This window comes from Salmo salar, chromosome 28 (assembly GCF_965601325.2).
Source record: "Salmo salar chromosome 28, fSalSal1, whole genome shotgun sequence".
NCBI lineage: Eukaryota > Metazoa > Chordata > Actinopteri > Salmoniformes > Salmonidae > Salmo > Salmo salar.
Window position 1 is genome coordinate 13,339,593 of NC_138318.1, and position 22,908 is coordinate 13,362,500.

Here is a 22,908-nt window from a genome sequence, read left to right on the forward strand (position 1 = left end):
GAGAAGATAGACTGTTCCAAAATTCCAGGGTGGCGGGGGTCAGGAGTGTTAGCCACATTGTTTATTGATGTATCCTCTCTGTCTTCCCTTGGTTGACCCCTGTCAGCTGTGTGTTTTGGCTCATCCGTCTCTCCCAGTAGGTGATGTAATTATCTGGGGGGTTGTGTCCTCGTACCCCTCGCCCCGTGACTGGGCGCCTCGTTAACTCCTGTGTTAATTAAAACAGCCTCGAAACATATACATTTTACATCCCAGTCACTTAGCTAATGCTTTCATCCAGAAGAGTGTCTCACAATGATTGTATTCATACTAAGAGGGTGGAAATGACACATACACAGTAAGAAAAAACTTTATTTATAGATGAGTGCTGGATAAATTCACAGTGAATATAATACAAGAGTAAAATTTAAAGGTGTGTATCAAATGTGGAGAAAAAGTGGGGAAACAGAAAGAGAAGAGGAAGGGAGAGGAGAAGTAATGCAGGGGTAGGGTAGGGTCCATCTCTCCCTCCTCCTCTCCCTCCATCTTTAAAGTATCTCCCTCTATCCATCCCTCCATCCATCTCTCCTTCTGTCCATCTCTCCTTCCCCCTTCATCCTCCATCCCTTGCTCAGAGTCGTTTAATCAGAGTCGTTCTCTACTCGGGAATGAGCGTCTCGCTTATTGCTTTACTTGTTGTTATCTTTCTTCACGAGCGAGGGAAGGACGGAGGGAGGAAAACCATGAATGAATAGACATTTTCCATGTATGAATAGACATTATTGAAAGAGTCCTTGCTATAATCATCAGTGTGTATTGACTTGTCATAAAAGACTTGGCAAGACAAGCACCTTGACTATACCCTAACGATGTTTTTCTTCCAAAGACGATGCGTCTTGAATGTCATGAGCACAAATCACTGCTTTTATATGCAGACTTAGAAAACAATGAGGTAAGAAACATTCATGATTTGCTGTGCTAGATACATAAGCAAGGACATGGGAACGGTAGGAGAGACGAGACCCTACTTAACTGTACAAACAAAGATGACAAGTTTCTATCCTCTGTGGACTCGCTGAATTTCTTGCCGTTTCTCCCTCGTCTTCTCATGTTTCTTCCCTCTATCTCTCTCTCTCTGGTATACACTGAGTGTATGGTCGGGGCATGGTGAGGGAGAGGTTTTTACAAAAAGTGGTGAAATATATAAAAGGTAGATTTTAAACTTGGATTTTTCGGCAAGGACATATACAGGATACTACCCTCCACAACATAACCCTCACTCCAAATCAAAACTCTAAACCTACAACCTGATTTTTTTTGGGGGGGGGGGTGTTAGCGGAGGGTGGAAACTCAGGATACTAGACAACGAGGACTCTGAGTCCGCCAATGTCAACCTGTACAAGTCTGGAACAGTAATGGTACAGGGGAAGCCCAAACAGTTTCAGCTGGACTTTCACATAATCAAAGAGATAGCTCAGCAGGATAAGCTCTCTCTTGAGTAAGATACCCCCACCTAGAGTGTGTCAGACCAGGCCTCTTCATTATACAACCCCACAGATGAGCAACCCCAAGTGGAAAGTCAAACCCAGTTTTTCACAATTCCTGAATCCTAGTAAAAAATTCCAGTGGGTCAGAAGTTTACATACACTCAATTAGTATTTGGTAGCATTGCCTTTAAATTGTTTACCTTGGGTCAAACGTTTCGGGTAGCCTTCCACAAGCTTCCCACAATAAGTTGGGTGAATTTTGGCCCATTCCTCCTGACAGAGCTGGTGTAACTGAGGCAGGTTTGTAGGCCTCCTTGCACGCACACACTTTTTCAGTTCTGCCAACAAATTTTCGATGGGATTGAGGTCAAGGCTTTGTGATGGCCACTCCAATACCTTGACTTTGTTGTCCTTAAGCCATTTTGCCACAACTTTGGAAGTATGCTTGGGGTCATTGTCCATTTGGAAGAATCATTTGTGACCAAGCTTTAACTTCCTGACTCTTACATCTAAACGTTCCGCTAGCGGAACACCTGCTCCAATAGCCAATGATGGGCATGGCGCGAATTACAAATTCCTCAAAAATACAAAAACTTCAATTTTTCAAACATATGACTATTTGACACCATTTTAAAGACAAGACTCTCCTTTATCTAACCACACTGTCCGATTTCAAAAAGGCTTTACAACGAAAGCAAAACATTAGATTATGTCAGCAGAGTACCCAGCCAGAAATAATCAGACACCCATTTTTCAAGCTAGCATATAATGTCACATAAATCCAAACCACAGCTAAATGCAGCACTAACCTTTGATGATCTTCATCAGATGACACCCCTAGGACATTATGTTATACAATACATGCATGTTTTGTTCAATCAAGTTCATATTTATATCAAAAACCAGCTTTTTACATTAGCATGTGACGTTCAGAACTAGCATACCCCCCGCAAACTTCCGGTGAATTTACTAAATTACTCACGATAAACGTTCACAAAAAACATAACAATTATTTTAAGAATTATAGATACAGAACTCCTCTATGCACTCGCTATGTCCGATTTTAAAATAGCTTTTCGGTGAAAGCACATTTTGCAATATTCTCAGCAGATAGCCCGGCATCACAGGGCTAGCTATTTAGACACCCAGCAAGTTTAGCACTCACCAAAGTCAGATTTACTATAAGAAAAATGTTATTACCTTTGCTGTTCTTCGTCAGAATGCACTCCCAGGACTTCTACTTCAATAACAAATGTTGGTTTGGTCCCAAATAATCCATTGTTATATCCAAATAGCGGCGTTTTGTTCGTGCGTTCAAGACACTATCCCGAATGGTAAAGAAGGGTGACGAGCACGACGCATTTCGTGACAAAAAAATTCAAAATATTCCATTACCGTACTTTGAAGCATGTCAACCGCTGTTTAAAATCAATTTTTATACCATTTTTCTCGTAAAAAAGCGATAATATTCCGACCGGGAATCTGCGTTTAGGTAAAAAGACGAAAGAAAATAAAGCATGGGGTCGACTCGTGCACGCGCCTAAGCCCATTGTCCTCTGATCGGCCACTTACCAAAGGCGATAATGTGTTTCAGCCAGAGGCTGCCTCGATATCATTCAGCTTTTTCCCGGGTTCTGAGAGTCTATGGGAGCCGTAGGAAGTGTCACGTTACAGCAAAGATCCTCAGTCTTCAATAAAAAGAGTCAAGATGAACAAGAACTTGTCAGACAGGTCACTTCCTGTATGGAATCTTCTCAGGTTTTTGCCTGCCATATGAGTTCTGTTATACTCACAGACACCATTCAAACAGTTTTAGAAACTTTAGAGTGTTTCCTATCCAAAGCCAATAATTATATGCATATTCTAGTTTCTGGGCAGGAGTAATAATCAGATTAAATCGGGTACGTTTTTTTATCCGGCCGTGAAAATACTGCCCCCTAGCCATAACAGGTTAAGATGTTGCTTCAATGTCTTGAGATGTTGCTTGAGATGTTGCTGCATGATGCCATCTATTGTGTGAAGTGCACCAGTCCCTCCTGCAGCAAAGCACCCCCACAACATGATGCTGCCACCCTCGTGCTTCATGGTTGGGATGGTGTTCTTTGGCTTGCAAGCCTCCCCCTTTTTCCTCCAAACATAACGATGGTCATTATGGCCAAACAGTTTTATTTTTGTTTCATCAGACCAGAGGACATTTCTCCAAAAAGTATGATCTTTGTCCCCATGTGCAGTTGCAAACCATAGTCTGGCTTTATTTTATGGCGGTTTTGGAGCAGTGGCTTCTTCCTTGCTGAGCGGCCTTTCAGGTTATGTCGATATAGGACTCGTTTTACTTTGGATATAAATACTTTTGTACCTGTTCCTCCAGCATCTTCACAAGGTCCTTTGCTGTTGTTCTGGGATTGATTTGCACTTTTCGCACCAAAGTACATTAATCTCTAGGAGACAGAACGCGTCTCCTTCCCGAGCAGTATGACGGCTGCATGGTCCCATGGTGTTTATACTTGCATACTATTGTTTGTACTGATAAACTTGGTCCATTCCGGTGTTTGGAAATTGCTCCCAGGGATGAACCAGACTTGTGGAGGTCTACAATTTAGCCTTCCCTGTAGCTCAGTTGGTAGAGCATGGTGTTTGCAACGCATGGTCTTTGCAACGCCAGGGTTGTGGGTTCGATTCCCACGGGGGGCCAGTATGAAAAAAAAGGAACAAAAATGTATGAAAAATGAAATGTATGCATTCACTACTGTAAGTCACTCTGGATAAGAGTGTCTGCTAAATGACTAAAATGTAAAAAAAATGCTTATTTCTTTAGATTTTACCATAATGTCAAGCAAAGAGGCACTGGGTTTGAAGGTAGGCCTGGAAAGACATCTACAGGTACACTTCCTATTGACTCAAATGATGTCAATTAGCCTATCAGAAGCTTCTAAAGCCATGACATACATTTCTGGAATTTTCCAAGCTGTTTGAAGGCACAGTCAACTTAGTGTATATAATCTTCTGACCCACTGGATTTGTGATTCAGTGAATTATAAGTGAAATAATCTGTCTGTAAACAATTGTTGGAAAAATGACTTGTGTCATGCACAAAGTAGATGTCCTAACCGACTTGCCAAAACTATAGTTTGTTAACAAGAAATTTGTGGAGTGGTGGAGACTTGTACATTTCATCACTGAAAACAATTTACTGATCAAAAGTCAAGTTGGCTTTTTACCAAATTACTGTACGACAGACCACGTATTCACCCTGCACACCCTAATAGACAAACAAACCAAAACAAAGGCAAAGTCTTTTCATGCGTTGTTGATTTCAAAAAAGCTTTTGACTCAATTTGGCATAAGGGTCTGCTATACAAATTGAGGGAAAGTGGTGTTGGGGGAAAACATACGACATTATAAAATCCAGAGAGAGGGATGCAACTTAAGCCCCACCCTCTACAACATATAAACTCAGCAAAAAAAGAAACGTCCCTTTTTCAGGACACTGTCTTTCAAAGATAATTTGTAAAAATCCAAATAACTTCACAGATCTTTATTGTAAAAGGTTTAAACGCTGTTTCCCATGCTTGTTCGATGAACCATAAACAATTATTTAACATGCACCTGTGGGAATGGTCGTTAAGACACTAACAGCTTACAGACGGTAGGCAATAAAGGTCACAGTTATGAAAACTTAGGACACTAAAGAGCCCTTTCTACTGACTCTGAAAAACTACAAAAGAAAGATGCCCAGGGTCCCTGCTCAACTGCATGAAAGTGCCTTTGGCATGCTGCAAGGAGGCATGAAGACTACAGATGTAGCCAGGGCAATAAATTGCAATGTCCGTACTGTGAGATGCCTAAGACAGCACTACAGGGAGACCGGACAGACAGCTGATCGTCCTCGCAGTGGCAGACCACGTGCACAGGATCGGTACATCCGAACATCACACCTGTGGGACAGGTACAGGATGGCAACAATAACTGCTCGAGTTTCACCAGGAACGCACTATCCCTCCATCAGTGCTCAGACTGTCCGCAATAGGCTGAGAGAGGCTGGACTGAGGGCTTGTAAGCCTGTTGTAAGGCACTCGCCTATGGGCACAAACCCACCGTCGCTGGACCAGACAGGACTGGCAAAAAGTGCTCTTCTCTGACGAGTCGTGGTTTTGTCTCACCAGGGGTGATGGTCGGATTCACGTTTATCGTCGAAGGAATGAGCATTACACCGAGGCCTGTACTCTGGAGCAGGATCGATTTGGAGGTGGAGGGTCTGTCATGGTCTGTGTCGTGTGTCACAGAATCCTCGGACTGAGCTTGTTGTCATTGCAGGCAATCTCAACGCTGTGCGTTACAGGGAAAATATCCTCCTCCCTCATGTGGTACCCTTCCTGCAGGCTCATCCTGACATGACCCTCCAGCATGACAATGCCACCAGGTATACTGCTCGTTCTGTGTGTGATTTCCTGCAAGACAGGAAAGCCAGTGTTCTGCATTGGCCAGCGAAGAGCCCAGATCTCAATCTTATTGAGCACGTCTGGGACCTGTTGGATCGAAGGGTGAGGGCTAGGGAACTTGCAGGTGCCTTGGTGGAAGAGTGGGGTAACATCTCACAGCAAGAACTGGCAAATCTGGTGCAGTCCACGAGGAGGAGATGCACTGCAGTACTTAATGCAGCTGGTGGCCGATACTGACAGTTACTTTTGATTTTGACCCCCCCCCCCCCCCTTTGTTTGGGGACACATTATTCAATTTCTGTTAGTCACATGTCTGTGGAACTTGTTCAGTTTATGTCTCCGTTTGAATCTTGTTATGTTCATACAAATATTTACACATGTTAAGTTTGCTGAAAATAAACGCAGTTGACAGTGAGAGGACGTTTCTTTTTTTGCTGAGTTCATATCAACAAATTGGCGAGGCCACTAGAACAGTCTGCAGCACCCGGCCTCACCCTACTAAAATCTGAAGTCAAATGTCTACTGTTTGCTGATAATCTGGTGCTTCTGTCCCTAACCAAGGAGGATCTACAGCATCACCTAGATCTTCTGCACAGATTCTGTCAGACCTGGGCCCTGACAATAAATTTCAGTAAGACAAAAACTATTGGGGTTCCAAAAAAGGTCCAGTTGCCAGGACCACAAATACAAATTCCATCTAGACACTGTTGCCCTAGAGCACACATTGAACTATACATACCTCAGCCTAAACATCTGTGCCACAGGTAACTTCCACAAAGCTTTGAATGATCTGAGAGACAAGGCAAGAAGGGCCTTCTAAGGCATCAAATGGAACAAAAAATTTGACATACCAATTATGATCTGGCAAAAAATACTTGAATCAGTTATACAACCCATTGTCCTTTTTGGTTGTGAGGTCTGGGGTCCACTCACCAACCAAGAATTCACAAAATGGGACAAACACAAATTGAGATTGCATGCAGAATTCTGCAGATATTGTAACGGTCGACGTACGTAATGGACCAAGGCGCAGCGAGTCGAGTGCTCATCTTAACTTTATTTGAACACATACGAAACAAAACAAGAAAACGATCGAACGAACAGTATTGCAGGCTACACACACAGCTATGCAACAACAACTTCCCAGAAACCACAGGTGAAAAAAGGGCTACCTAAGTATGACTCCCAATCAGAAACAACGATGTACAGCTGTTCCTGATTGAGAGCCATACCAGGCCAACAAAGAAATACACAACATAGAAAACCATAGAAATACAAAACAAGAACATTACCCAAAAACCCCGATCCACATAAAACAAATACCCCCTGCCACGTCCTGACCAAACTACAATAACCAATAACCCCTTATACTGGTCAGGACATGACAGATATATCCTCAGTGTACAAAGTAAAGCCCCAAATAATGCTTGCAGAGCAGAATCAGGCCGATACCCGCTAATTAACAAAATCCAGAAAAGAGCCGTTAAATTCAACAATTCTACAATTCCCAAACCTTCCATAACATAGCGATCACCTACAGAGAGATGAACCTGGCGAAGCGTCCCCTAAGCAAGCAGGTCTTGGGACTCTGTTCACAAACACAAACAGACCCCACAGAGCCCCAGGACAGCAACACAATTATACCCAACCAAATCATGAGAAAACAAAAAGATAATTACTTGACACATTGGAGAGAATGAACAAAAAAAATCTGCAAATTAGAATGCTATTTGGCCTTATACAGAGAGTACACAGTGGCAGAATTCCTGACCACTGTGACTGACCCAAACTTAAGGAAAACTTTGACTATGTACAGACTCCAGTGAGCATAGCCTTGCTTTTGAGAAAGGCCGCCGTAGGCAGACCTGGCTCTCAAGAGAAGACAGGTTATGTGCACACTACCCACAAAATGAGGTGGAATCTGAGCTGCATTTCCTAACCTCCTGCCAAATGTATGACCATATTAGAGACACATTTTTCCCTCAGATTACACAGATCTACAAAGAATTTGAAAACAAACCCAATTTTGATAAACTCCCGTATCTACTGGGTAAAATACCACAGAGTGCCATCACAGCAGCAAGATTTGTGACCTGTTGACACAAGAAAAGGGCAACTAGTGAAAAACACCATTCTAAATACAACCCATATTTATGTTTATTTATTTTCCCTTTTGTACTTTAACTATTTGCACATAATATGACTTTTGAAATGTCTTTGTTCTTTTGGAACTTTGTGTTTACTGTTAATTTTTATTGTTTATTTCACTTTTATTTATTATCTACTTCACTTGCTTTGGCAATGTTAACATATGTTTCCCATGCCAATAAAGCCCTTAAATTGAATTGAGAGAGAGAGAGACAGAGAGCAGATGATAGAATTACATTTATGGTCATCCCAAATGTGTTACACTTGTGGTGTGGTGTGGGGGAGTGGGTGGGTCCGTGCATGTGTTTGTGTGCGTTTGTCCGTGTATGCTTATGTTTGTCCGAGTGTGTTTCTCCATATCTGTGTGCTGATCAGTGTTATTGATCTGGTCTTAGTCTCAGTGTTATCTCCATATCCTCCGTATATCTTCTCTCAGTTTTTCTCCTAATGAACTATTGATTTCCTTTCACCCCCCCTTCTCCCTGAATATGAGACCACTGGACTGAAGACAAAGCTGAGCTTAGCATGCAGCCTCACTGATAGACAGTCAGGTGGTAGAGAGTGACAGACAAGTAGAAAGACAGAGAGATAGAAAGACAGACAGAAAGATAGACAGACACAGTCCGACAGGTAGTAAAGATACATACTGATTAGGGGGAGAGACGGTGCAGAGAGAGAGGTGAGAAGATGGGAAGAGGTACTAGAGGGGTGAGGGCAATTGACCGTCACTGATTCCCTGTGACAGAAAAAAGGACAGAGGGCTAGGAGACGAAGGGTGAAGAAGGAAGAGGAAGGAAGGAGAAGGGAAAGGGAAGAGGGGGAGGGAGAGCCACAGGCGTCTCCATCTGGCCTGGCTGCTCTGTAACAGACCTAAACAACTCTCTCTTTCTCTCTCTCCTGCCCTCTTCATCAGTCTTCTAAGTTTAACATTGTGCCTCTGTGTCTCTCTGTGTTCTCCAGTGTGATCAGCAGGGCGCCAGGTCTGAAGCTGGTAGTGGAGACTCTGATGTCATCTCTGAAGCCTATAGGGAACATCGTGGTCATCTGCTGCGCTTTCTTCATAATCTTTGGTATCCTGGGAGTACAGGTGAGAATAGACAATTTATGCAACCCATACAAAAAGCCCCAGCATATTGTTATTAATTTGTAAACATTTCAAGAATAATTCCACTTTGACATTATGGGGTATTGTGTGTAAATCAGTGACACAACATCTCAATTTAATTCATTTTAAATTCAGGTTGTAACACAACAAAATGTGGAAAAAGTCAAGTGGTGTCAATACTTTCTGAAGGCACGTGTTCCCAAAACAATATGATTCAACCAATGTCAGGGAACATTTTTCTTTCAAGTCGTTTTCACACCTTAATAACTTTGGTATGCGAACTCATCTCTACTCCTTATATACACCAAACTCTTCTCTCCACCTAAGAGTTTATTATTATAATAATGTTTTACGTTTATTTAACCAGTAAAATACCATTGAGGTTAGAAACCTATTTTTTTGAGGAGGACCTGACAAGTGTTCAGCAGGAGGTAGTCAGCATGTAGACATTACACAAGAGCACAATACAATACATAAAAAACAATGACAATGGTCAATACCATTTTCTTCTATCAGAGATTTAAACTCGGACAGTAATACCCTCTCCTCTAGTTTTATAATCTTTTATAGCTTGTTCCAAGACCAAAAAGCGTTGTAGGAGGATTGTTTCCCCATTTCCATCTTTGCCCAAGGAACTGTGAATGAGAGCACTGACTGAGAGTGGAGGCTGTAGGATTGTGATGTTGTTGTTAGCGAGGAGCAAAGATATTAAGGGAGTAGCTCAAGCACTGCCTCATACATTGCTTAAGCCTTCTGGTAGGAAGGGAGGGCCACTTCTCCATGTCATGTACTGTAGTTTACAGTGATGGGTGAGTGGCCTTGCGTTAGTTATGAACCTAAGCACTCCGTGATACACCACTTCCAGTAGCTTAAGGGTAATGGCGGAGGCTCGCATGTAAATAATGTGAACCTATTCCAACACAGATAAAAATGTATCTTGGACAAAATTCTTCCTAACTGACATAGAAATATATAAAAATAAAATCTCAATTTCAGTTTATTTTCCATGTCTTCAATGTGCTGTTTGAGTGGTTTTCCAGCCTGGTCCTGAGGACCCAAAGGGCTGCACTTTTTAGTTTTTGCCTTAGCACGACACACCTGATTCAAATCAACAAAGCTTGATGATGAGTTGATCATTTGAATCAGCTGTTTAGTGCTAGGGCAAAAACGAAAATGTGCTCCCCTTTTCGTCCCCAGGACCAGGATTGAGAACCACTGACTAACCCAGGGGTGTCAAATTCATTTTTCCCTGGGGGCTGCATTCAGTCTTTAACGAGGTCCTGAAAATTTGTTATATTTCCTCACTGTCAAAATTTGCAAAAAATAGTCCTCTATCCATCTTTTTAGGAATGTTCTATGCTCCCTGACTGTCTAGCTTTCATTTAGATTATTATTAGCGAGCTGGACAAAGTCAAGATTTGGTTTTAGTCATTTTTAAAGTATATTGACTTAGTCCCCCCCCACCCCCAGCGTGTTTGACACCAACCCTGATTTAACCAAATGCCTAGGTACTTATACAAAGATACTCCTTCGATCAGCTGGCCATTTAATGTTAAATGGACCCTTGAGGGACTCCTTTCCTGAGTTGTCGAAAACTCTAACTTTATGCCCTCCTGTGCCACACGCTGGGTTCTGTCGGAGAGATAGTTTTGCAACCAATCCACCACTCTAGCACCAAAACCAATGTTTTTGAATCTACTCAGCAACAGGGCATGGTCAACAGTGTCGAAGGCTTTCAATAAATCAATAAAAAGATGAACACAATTGTCCTATGCATCCTGAAGATCACTGATGACCTTGTTTTCAACTGTTTCGCTCTAAAACCAGACAGATTTTGGTATAAGAGTGACAACACTATCAATGGACTGTAACTGACAAGTGGCTAATATGTCATTACCCATAAGCCCCCTCTTCTCCAATCACCCCCTGAGAGGACTCATAGGTCGTACATCAGGGAACATCTCTGAGAAAAATGTTTTTTCATGAGACATGTCAGCAGAAGTGGTGGTCTTCCAGGCGTTTCTGGGCTATACCTCAGCTGTGAGGGCTAGCCCTGCTTGTCAAGTTATATAGATGGAGAAGACATGGCCGTTAATCCACTGTCCAATTTACACTAACGAGTTAGATGTCCTTGGGGTCCGGGTCAGAGAGGATGAGGCGAAGCGAGAGGATTTACTCCGCCCAAAATCTGTCCACGTGAGACAAGCCTGTTTTTGTGTGGAGGTCTATAAGAGAGTGTCGAATTATGTGAGGCGTATTTGATCGAATAGAAGTTGTGTAATGTTTAGGTTGTTACAAATGTACTGATATAAGTGGATGCACGTGGCATTCTGGCAACTTTGAGAAAAACTACTTAGTTGTGCCTGTTGCTTACATGCGGTATCTGCCCTCTCATTGGCTAGAATGATCCCAACTGATCTCGCCTGCCTTCTATCATTGAGGACATGTATTTCCATTGTAAGAGCGGTCAATTGGCTATCTTATCAATATAATAGATCATCTTTGTCCGGGTTCCTCGTGTGTGTGTGTGTGTGTGTGTGTGTGTGTGTGTGTGTGTGTGTGTGTGTGTGTGTGTGTGTGTGTGTGGTGTGTGTGTGTGTGTGTGTGTGTGTGTGTGTGTGTGTGTGTGTGTGTGTGTGTGTGTGTGTGTGACTAACAATTAGGGGGACATGCAAGGGAATCCTATCACGGAATAACAGGAGCAATTGGAATGTACCATAATGATGGCATTAGTGTGACCATGGTGTCTGTCTGTGTGTGTGTCTGCATTTTTCTTTTCTCTTCAGCTCTTCAAGGGGAAGTTCTTTGCATGTCAAGGAGATGACGTGAGAAACATCACCAACAAGTCAGATTGTATAATGGCCAACTACAAATGGGTTAGACAGCAGTACAACTTTGATAACCTGGCACAGGTACGATTCTCAATACAGGGGGATGTATCTCCACCGCTTTCTTTCTAAAATGCTCTAGTGGAAACCTTGTTTCTGACCCTATTTCTCTCACCCCCTTTCTCGCTCTCTCTCTCTCTCTCTCTCTCTCTCCTATCTTGCTCACTATCTTGCTCACTATCTTGCTCTCTCTCTCTCTCTCTCTCTCTCTTTCTCTCTTGCTCACGATCTTGCTCTCTCTCTCTCGCTCTCTCTCTCTCTCCTATCTTGCTCTCTCTCCCTCTCTCTCTCCCTCTCTCTCTCTCTCTCTCCTATCTTGCTCACTATCTTGCTCTCTCTCTCTCTCCTATCTTGCTCCCTATCTTGCTCTCTCTCTCTCTCTCTCTCTCCTATCTTGCTCACTATCTTGCTCTCTCTCTCTCTCCTATCTTGCTCACTATCTTGCTCTCTCTCTCTCTCCTATCTTGCTCCCTATCTTGCTCTCTCTCTCTCTCTCTCTCTCCTATCTTGCTCACTATCTTGCTCTCTCTCTCTCTCCTATCTTGCTCCCTATCTTGCTCTCTCTCTCTCTCTCTCTCTCCTATCTTGCTCACTATCTTGCTCTCTCTCTCTCCTATCTTGCTCACTATCTTGCTCTCTCTCTCTCTCCTATCTTGCTCCCTATCTTGCTCTCTCTCTCTCTCTCTCTCTCCTATCTTGCTCACTATCTTGCTCTCTCTCTCTCTCCTATCTTGCTCACTATCTTGCTCTCTCTCTCTCTCCTATCTTGCTCACTATCTCTTTTCTCTCTCTCTTTGTCTCTCTCTCCCCCGGTCTCTCTCTCTCTCAGGCTCTGATGTCTCTCTTCGTGCTGGCTTCTAAGGATGGTTGGGTGGATATCATGTATGATGGATTAGATGCAGTGGGAGTCAACCAACAGGTATACAACAGACACACTATACATAGACCCAGTCACACACACGGCCACACATAAACACACACACATTATGCACATACACATGGGAAAAGGTATACATTAACTCATCAATGCATACAACTGATCCTTGTATAAAAGTAGAACGTAAGGTGTTGTAGAGAGGAAAAAGTGTTACCTTCGCTTTACTGTTGTCTTAATGCAATCCGTTGTTTGTTTGATTGTTTTCGCTGCAATTACCGCTGAAGCATCATTACACTGAGATTAGAAAGAGGGGCTTAGCCAAGTCCCCTTTAATATGTACTCCCACACATGTACAGTTGCTAGTAAAAGTTTACACACCCCTTGCACAGTCTTCACATTTGCTGCCTTAAAATGAAATCTAAAAAGGGATTTCGTTATATATTTTTTCCTAAAAATCCAAAAAATTCAAAGTGAAAGAAAAATTATAGAACATTTCCAAATTACAAACAAATGAAAAATGAGGATGTATTGATTGCGTATGTCTTCACACCCCAGAGTTAATACTTAGGTGGAAGCATCTTTGGAGGCGGCAGGTAGCCTAGTGGTTAGAGCATTGGACTAGTAACCGAAAGGTAGCAAGATCCAATCCTCGAGCTGACAAGGTAAAAATGTGTCGTTCTGCACCTGAATAAGGCAGTTAACCCACTGTTCCTAGGCTGACATTGAAAATAAGAATTGGTTCTTAACTGACTTCCCTAGGTAAAACAAATCTTTGACAGCCATTACAGCTGTGAATCATTTTGAATCAGATTCTACAACCTTGCTCAACTCTTACGGCAACATAGATCCATTGTTTTTGTCAAAATTGCTCAGGCTCAGTAAATTTGGTAGGGAATCAGTGATGGAGTATGCAATATTCAAACCTTGTGTCAGATGTTTTTAAGCTTATTTAAGTCAGGACGGAGACTGAACATTAAGGAACACTAAACACATCTTGGAAAGCCATTCTGGTGTGTCTTTGGCATAAACATTAGCTTAATTGCCCTGCTGAAAAATAAAACTCTATCCCAAGGTTAGGTTTTTAGAAGACCTAGTTGGGCTTTAACTTTTTACCTGGGCTTTGCTCCTTTCATATTTTAACCCTAACAAACTCCCCTGTCCCTGCCGGCAACAAGTATACCCATAACATGGTGCTGCCACCACAATGGAAAGGGATCAACAACATTGCATTCACTCCACATTACTGGCCTGTATGACGAAGTGAAAAAAAGGAAGACTGTAAAAAAAATCCATTACAAATCATCCATCATCCACAAGGACGTTAAGTAATACTACAAGACAACACGGCAAAGACAATAACTTTTTGGCATAAAGTAAAAACTGCAGGTCTGGGTCAAATCCAATACAACACAACCCAACTCTCTGTATTTTAAAGTATTACGGTGGCAGCATCATGTTATGGGTATGCTTGTCATCGGCAGCGAATGGGGAGTTTGTCGGGATCAAAATAAATATGAAAGGAGCCAAGCCCAGGTAGAAATGTAAAGGAAAACCAAAGCCTGGAATAGAGTTTTATTTTTCAGTGAGACAATTACACAAATTCACACCAGAAGGGCTTTCCTAAGATGTGTGGAGTGGTCCTGAGTGGTCCTGACTTAAATTTGCTTGAAAGTCAGAGACAATGTTTGAATATTGCTGTCCATTAGGGGCGGATTTGCCATCTGGCAATTCTGGCAAATGCCAGATGGGCTGGACCATTTTTTAGTTGGGTGGGCTGATCAAAATTGACACACACAAAAATATTTTGAATATATACTGCTCAAAAAAATAAAGGGAACACTTAACCTCTATGGGACCGGCGGGACGAATTCGTCCCACCTACGTAACATCCACTGCCAGCCTGTGGCGCGATTTTCAAAATCTTCAAAATCCTATTACTTCAATTTCTCAAACATATGACTATTTTACAGCCATTTAAAGATAAGACTCTCGTTAATCTAACCACACTGTCCGATTTCAAAAAGGCTTTACAACGAAAGCAAAACATTAGATTATGTCAGCAGAGTACCAAGCCAGAAATAATCAGACACCCATTTTTCAAGCCAGCATATAATGTCACCAAAACCCAGAAGACAGCTAAATGCAGCACTCACCTTTGATGATCTTCATCAGATGACAACCCTAGGACATTATGTTATACAATACATGCATGTTTTGTTCAATCAAGTTCATATTTATATCAAAAACCAGCTTTTTACATTAGCATGTGACGTTCAGAACTAGCATACCCCCCGCAAACTTACGGGGAATTCGCTAACATTTTACTAAATTACTCACGATAAACGTTCACAAAAAGCATAACAATTATTTTAAGAATTATAGATACAGACCTCCTCTATGCACTCGATATGTCCGATTTTAAAATAGCTTTTTGGTGAAAGCACATTTTGCAATATTCTAAGTACATAGCCCAGGCATCACGGGCTCGCTATTTAGACACCCGGCAAGTTTAGCACTCACCATAATCATATTTACTATTATAAAAATGTCATTACCTTTTGTTGTCTTCGTCAGAATGCACACCCAGGACGTCTACTTCAATAACAAATGTTGGTTTGGTCCAAAATAATCCATCGTTATATCCGAATAGCGGCGTTTTGTTCGTGCGTTCCAGACACTATCCGAAATAGTAAAGAAGTGTCGCGCGCTTGGCGCAATTCCTGACAATAAAATTCAAAGTATTCCATTGCCGTACGTCGAAGCATGTCAACCGCTGTTTAAAATCAATTTTTACGTCATTTTTCTCGTAGAAAAGCGATAAAATTCCGACAGGGAATCTCCTTTTCGGCAAACAGAGGAAAAAATCCCAAAGGCGGGGGCGGTCGGGGTCACGCGCATAAGCTAGTGTCTCTTGATGGGCCACTTGAGAAAGGCGATAATGTGTTTCAGCCTGGGGCTGGAATGACGACATTCTCTTTTTTCCCGGGCTATGAGAGCCTATGGACGACGTGGGAAGTGTCACGTTAGAGCAGAGATCCTTAGTAAATGATAGAGATGGCAAAGAAGTTCCAGAAATGGTCAGACAGGCCACTTCCTGTAAAGGAATCTCTCAGGTTTTGACCTGCCATTTGAGTTTTGTTATACTCACAGACACCATTCAAACAGTTTTAGAAAATTTAGGGTGTTTTCTATCCATATGTAATAAGTATATGCATATTCTAGTTACTGAGTAGGAGTGGTAACCAGATTAAATCGGGTATGTTTTTTATCCAGCCGTGTCAATGCTGCCCCCTAGCCCTAACAGGTTAAACAACACATCCTAGATCTGAATGAAAGAAATAATCTTATTAAATACTTTTTTCTTTACATAGTTGAATGTGCTGACAACAAAATCACACAAAAATAATCAATGGAAATCCAATTTATCAACCCATGGAGGTCTGGATTTGGAGTCACACTCAAAATTAAAGTGGAAAACCACACTACAGGCTGATCCAACTTTGATGTAATGTCCTTAAAACAAGTCAAAATGAGGCTCAGTAGTGTGTGTGGCCTCCACGTGCCTGTATGACCTCCCTACAATGCCTGGGCATGCTCCTGATGAGGTGGCGGATGGTCTCCTGAGGGATCTCCTCCCAGACCTGGACTAAAGCATCCGCCAACTCCTGGACAGTCTGTGGTGCAACGTGGAGTTGGTTGATGGAGCGAGACATGATGTCCCAGATGTGCTCAATTGGATTCAGTCCATAGCATCAATGCCTTCCTCTTGCAGGAACTGCTGACACACTCCAGCCACATGAGGTCTAGCATTGTCTTGCTTTAGGAGGAACCCAGGGCCAACCGCACCAGCATATGGTCTCACAAGGGGTCTGAGGATCTCGTCTTGGTACCTAATGGCAGTCAGGCTACCTCTGGCGCGCACATGGAGGGCTGCGTGGCCCCCCAAAGAAATGCCACCCCACACCATGACTGACCCACCGCCAAACCGGTCATGCTGGAGGATGTTGCAAGCAGCAGAACGTTCTCCACGGCGTCTCCAGACTCTGTCACGTCTGTCACGTGCTCAGTGTGAACCTGCTTTCATCTGTGAAGAGCACAGGGCGCCAGTGGCAAATTTGCCAATCTTGGTGTTCTCTGGCAAATGCCAAACGTCCTGCACAGTGTTGGGCTGTAAGCACAACCCCCACCTGTGGACGTCGGGCCCTCATACCACCCTCATGGAGTCTGTTTCTGACCGTTTGAGCAGACACATGCACATTTGTGGCCTGCTGGAGGTCATTTTGCAGGGCTCTGGCAGTGCTTCTCCTGCTTCTCCTTGCACAAAGGCGGAGGTAGCGGTCCTGTTGCTGGGTTGTTGCCCTCCTACGGCCTCCTCCACATCTCCTGATGTACTGGCCTGTCTCCTGGTAGCGCCTCCATGCTCTGGACACTACGCTGACAGACACAGCAAACCTTTTTGCCACAGCTCGCATTGATGTGCCATCCTGGATGAGCTGCACTACCTGAGCCACTTGTGTGGGTTGTAGACTCCGTCTCATGCTACCACTAGAGTGAAAGCACCGCCAGCATTCAAAAGTGACCAAAACATCAGCCAGGAAGCATAGGAACTGAGAAGTGGTCTGTGGTCCCCACCTGCAGAACCACTCCTTTATTGGGGGTGTCTTGCTAATTGCCTATAATTTCCACCTGTTGTCTATTCCATTTGCACAACAGCATGTGAAGTGTATTGTCAATCAGTGTTGCTTCCTAAGTGGACAGTTTGATTTCACAGAAGTGTGATTGACTTGGAGTTACATTGTGTTGTTTAAGTGTTCCCTTTATTTTTTTGAGCAGTGTATAAAAATAAAATAGACTGGGTGCCCATTGGCCTGTTAAGATTAGTTTGTAAGGCTTTGTTTTTTTTTTTAGCAATTTCTCTTTTATACTAATCTATAATGAGCATTTGGCTGATCAGTGGGCAATGTCCGGCCTCCCTACCAAGATGGGCCGGCCCGGTTTTCTGATAGGCTGAGCTGAGGTCATGCAAACTCACATTCAAAGTCAAACTCGGCATCAGCAAAGAGACCTCCTCAGACTCTGTCATCAGTTCAGAAAGCCAAGATCATGGATCGTAAAAATGGAAAGGGTGCCTATAAACGTAGAAAAAGCACATTATACATTGTCATCTCACTCAAAACTTTACATTTGTGGAGCTGCTAAACCATGATTTGGTCAAACAGTAAAGTGCATTATCCTCATGATTCTTGTAATGGACTGTCTACCCTGCCCCTGTGACCTCGCTGCGGCCTGCTGGTTTGATGAGTGAGCCACTCTCCTCTCCGCCATGTTCTCGAGAGAAAAATGCATTTCAGAATGAAATTTTGGGAAAAACACTACTTTGGAAGCTTTGTCCCCTTGTCCCTGTCGAGGAGAGGAGGGTCCACTTTCTGTAGGTATCATTTTTATTTCTCAACTCTCAATATTCAGCTCACTAACAATTATTTTACAACCAAGATATTTGATATGGCTTTGAGATATGGAGCGGTGCACACGCAAAAAGCGCACCGGCCAATGCGAGGGAATAGACATATAGGTCTCATGGGTAGTAGCCTACAACTGCAAAAACTAAATGTGGACATTACATTTACTGTTTGATGAATACATGGCTACTAGCAGCAGCTATTATAGTTTTTATGTTTTGAGTTTCCACTTCCTCAGGTGTTGCACCCCAAATTAATTAGCCTATGATATTAGTTAGTGTACATAAAGATGTATGTAAACATAAAGATCTATGTAATTCATCTCTATTGAGCAAGAAAGAAATCAGGAAATTCTGGAATCTTATTTTGACAGTAAAATATGTCAACTATAGTGGAATTGTCAACCCAAAATTCATGACAGTCTAGATTTGGTTGCACATCAAAATATCTTGAAGCATGCATTCCTGCCTGGATGTGTTAGATGGGAAAAAAACATATTTCTTTAGGTAGCTCAGCAGTCAGTATTTATTATACTTTGTAATAAAGCAGTATGAATTACTTTATCAGATGATTAGGCCGATTCAGGATTTGTATTTATTATGGATCCCCATTAGCTGCTACCAAAGCTGCAGCTACTCTTCCTGGGGTCCAGCAAAATTACGTCAGTTATATACAATTAAAAAAACATTACATTACATTTCACAACAGATTTCACAACACATTAAATGTGATCACTACACACTCTACTACAACATATCTACAACTCAAAATCCATGTGTGTGTATAGTGCGTATGTTATCTGATGTGTGTTTATGCGGTTGTCTGTGCCTGTGTGTGTGTCTCTTCACAGTCCCTGCTGTTCCATAAGGTGTATTTTTATCTGTTTTGTAAATCTGATTTTACTGCTTGCATGTTACTTCATGTGGAATAGAGTATCATGTAGCCATGGCTCTACATAGTACTATGCGCCTACCATAGTCTGTTCTGTACTTGGGGACTGTGAAGAGACCTCTGGTGGCATGTCTTGTGGGGTACTTAAGGCGTTCAATTTTTTGGGGGGGTATCTGTACTTTACTTTACTAGTTATATTTTTGACAACTTTTACTTCACTACATTTTACCTGACACCCAAAAGTACATGTTACATTTTGAATGCTTAGCAGGACAATGATCCAATTCACACACTTATTGAAAGGACATCCCTGGTCATCTCTACTGCCTCTGATCTGGCGGACTCACTAAACACACATGCATCATTTGTAAATCATGTCTGAGTGTTGGAGAGTGCCCTTGGCTCTCCGTAAATAAATACAAAAACAAGAAAATGGTGCCGTCTGGTTTGCTTAATATAAGGAATTTGAAATTATTTATACATTTACTTTTGATACTTAAGTATATTTTAGCAATTACTTTTACTTTTGATACTTAAGTATATTTTAAACCAAATACTTTTAGACTTTTACTCAAGAAGTGTTTTACTGGGTGACTCACTTTTACTCGAGTTATTTTCTATTAAGGTATCTTTACTTTTACTCAAGTATGACAATTGGGTACTTTTTCCACCATGGGTGTCTGAGCTGTGTGATAGTAGTTTAAACAGACAGCTCTGTGAAATCAACATGTCAATTCTTCTCACATATACAAATATTGACAAAGTCAATATCTGCTCTACTTTGAGCCAGGAGAGATTGACATATTATTAATGTTATCTCTCTGTGTACATTTAGGGGTCAGCCGTGCTGCTCTGTTCTAGGCCAATTGTAATTATAAAGTCCCTCTTTGTGGCACCTTACCACAACAATTTCGACATAATTCCTTACAAGATTTAGTAGAGGTTTAGGGTTCAGTGAATGATTTGTCCCAAATTCATTACTTTACATTTTTGAAATATTTAGGACTAACTTATTTCTTGCCACCCAATCTGAAACTGACTGCAGCTCTTTGTTAAGTGGGTCCGACCAAATAATGGGCTGGTGACACCAAGGAAAAAATAAACGTTTTATTCTGGAACCCTGTTATAGTAATGTGGGCTGGTGTGGACAGTGGACAGTGGATAGTGATGTGGGATGGTGTGGATAAATGCAAGGGCCGAATTATTTTCCCAGTCTGACCCTGCTGCCTGTCAATGATTCCTAACCAAATTTACTGAGCTTGAGCAATTTTGACAAAAACAATGGGCATATGTTGCCCTGAGGGCTGGGTACATTTGGTAGAATATTATTATTGTAGAAATGCTTCCACCAAGTATTAACTCTGGGGTGTGGAGACATAAGCAATCAAGACATTTTTGGAAAATGTTCTAAAATATTCTTTCTCTTTGAAAATGTGGAGTAGGTTGTGTAGATCTGTGGGATTATTATTTTTTTTAATTCATTTTAAGACAGCAAAATGTGAAGTCTGTGGAAGGGGTGTGTAAACTCACTAGCCACTGAATATGTACACACACACACACACACACACACACACACACACACACACACACACACACACACACACACACACACACACACACACACACACACACACACACACACACACACACACACACACACACACACACACACACACGTACTTTTTCTCTGTTCACTAGAGATACAGTAGCAGAACAGTAGAACAAAGGCTTGGTTGGCTAGGACCAGAGACATGTTGATGTTTATGAAACATCGGGTCAGCGTTTCTGTCTCTGCTTTAGGGACTAGGCATTGATCTCCTATTCTCAATAAGCTGCTTACTGTCCAACATCATCCAGCACAACTTCCAACAACCCTCTAGCTTCTTCCACATGTTCTGCAGCTTACAGTACTGTGTATATTCATACATTTAGCTTTCCTGATGTACTGTTTTGTATCAAATAAACAGTATTATTCATGTGTTTATTCATGCATTAATTTCTACATTTTGTAGTGTTGACTGTAGCAGCAGGATGACGGTGTCCTGGCAGTCACAAAAGGCAGCTAGCTGGTAGTGTGTTCCGCTCAAGTTGGATAGAGACACACACACATCCCGCTGCGCACACACTGGTTGAATCAACGTTGTTTCCACGTCATTTCAATAAAGTGACGTTGAACCAACGTGGAATAGACGTTAAATTGACATCTGTGCCCAGTGGGATGAGTGCTGGTTTTGCAGCTTTGCATTGAGTACACCACCTCAATACTCATAACTGTGCCAAGCATGAGTGTGCGTATATAACATCACACTGTGTGTGTGTATGCGAGTACAGTATATAACACTATCCTCTGTATATGTCTCCCCACTTCAGCCACAGCTGAACTACAACCCATGGATGCTCCTCTACTTCATCTCCTTCCTGCTCATCGTCAGCTTCTTCGTGCTCAACATGTTCGTGGGTGTGGTGGTGGAGAACTTCCACAAGTGTCGGCGCAGCCAGGAGGCCGAGGAGGCTAAGCGCAGGGAGGAGAAGAGACTGAAACGGATGGAGAAAAAGAGACGGAGTAAGGAGAAGGAGCTGGCTGGTCGGTAGTCTTTCCACATCTTTCTGAGTCCTGCCTGGTTTGAGCTTGTTTTGGTTTGATTTGACCGAAGTCAACGGACGTAGAAACGCGCTAGACCTGAAATAGTTGCTATTTTGCATTACTGTAGAAGTGCCTTTTCTTTTGAAATTGTTTTCCTCCCTGTAGTGTCCCCGCTAGATATCCTCTCTTTGTTTGGGGGTCAGTGGTCACCCATTCTGGTCCAGGAGAGCTACTGCGTGTGCAGGCTTTGGTTCTAGCCCAGCAATAATTGTAAAGCCTGGAATCAGGTGTGTTAGTGCTGGGCTGGAACAAAAGCCCACACACCCAGCCTCTCTCCAGGATCGGAGTTGTTGAGCGCTGGTCTAGTAAGAATAGACCCCCCCCCCCCCTTTTTCCTGCCTGGCCTATCGTAGAGGGCGTACTTAGGACCGTCCCCTTGGAGCATGCCCAGTGAGTACTGGTGGACGGGACTTGCATGGCGTGGTACTTTCAGAGTTAGAGGGAGGGGGGTGGGGTGAGGGCGAGGTTACATCCCCCCTATCTCCCCCCTTCCCCCTCCTCTCCTGCATGTAGTTGTAGTACATCCGGAGGGGTAGGTAGAACTACAAACCAAACTAGGAAGTACCTAGATGCTGATCTATGGTTTCCTCTATATGAAAAGGGTTAGGATTATACGAAGGTTAGCTGATCCTAGATCTGTGCCCGAACGCCCCTCCAGCTGTACAAGAACGGGTTACCAGATGCCCGACTTCGCCTCTCTATAGTGATTCCACTGCCTTCTAACCCCAAACATTGGATATGAGAAATAGTGGTTATTTCAGTAGCCGTATTGGCTGTAGAGATACTTTTGGTGGATCAAAGTAAGATCATTTGGATTTTTTTCATCAAATGTTGATGGTAGTTGACAGTGGGAATGCCTTCGGTAGTTGACATTGGTAATCTCTTGAGAAATACAGATGGATATGGATTTTCTCTTGCAGATGTGGTGTGCCCAAAGTGCTCACCATTGACTCTCCCATGCACTCACACCCTCTCACACACATACAGTCAC

General features: G+C 42.6%; 1 protein-coding gene across 3 annotated transcripts in view; it reads left to right on the forward strand.

Moving 5' to 3' along the window:
• Nucleotides 1–22,908, forward strand: part of cacna1g (calcium voltage-gated channel subunit alpha1 G) — a 209,547-nt gene that overhangs the window by 147,977 nt on the left and 38,662 nt on the right. For all 3 annotated transcript variants that reach the window (XM_082970476.1, XM_045710396.2, XM_082970475.1), the window contains exons 20-23: nt 9,014–9,140; nt 11,945–12,070; nt 12,876–12,965; nt 21,644–21,836. In XM_082970476.1, the coding sequence (XP_082826602.1) occupies nt 9,014–9,140; nt 11,945–12,070; nt 12,876–12,965; nt 21,644–21,836 (536 nt within the window). The remainder of the gene's footprint in view (nt 1–9,013; nt 9,141–11,944; nt 12,071–12,875; nt 12,966–21,643; nt 21,837–22,908) is intronic.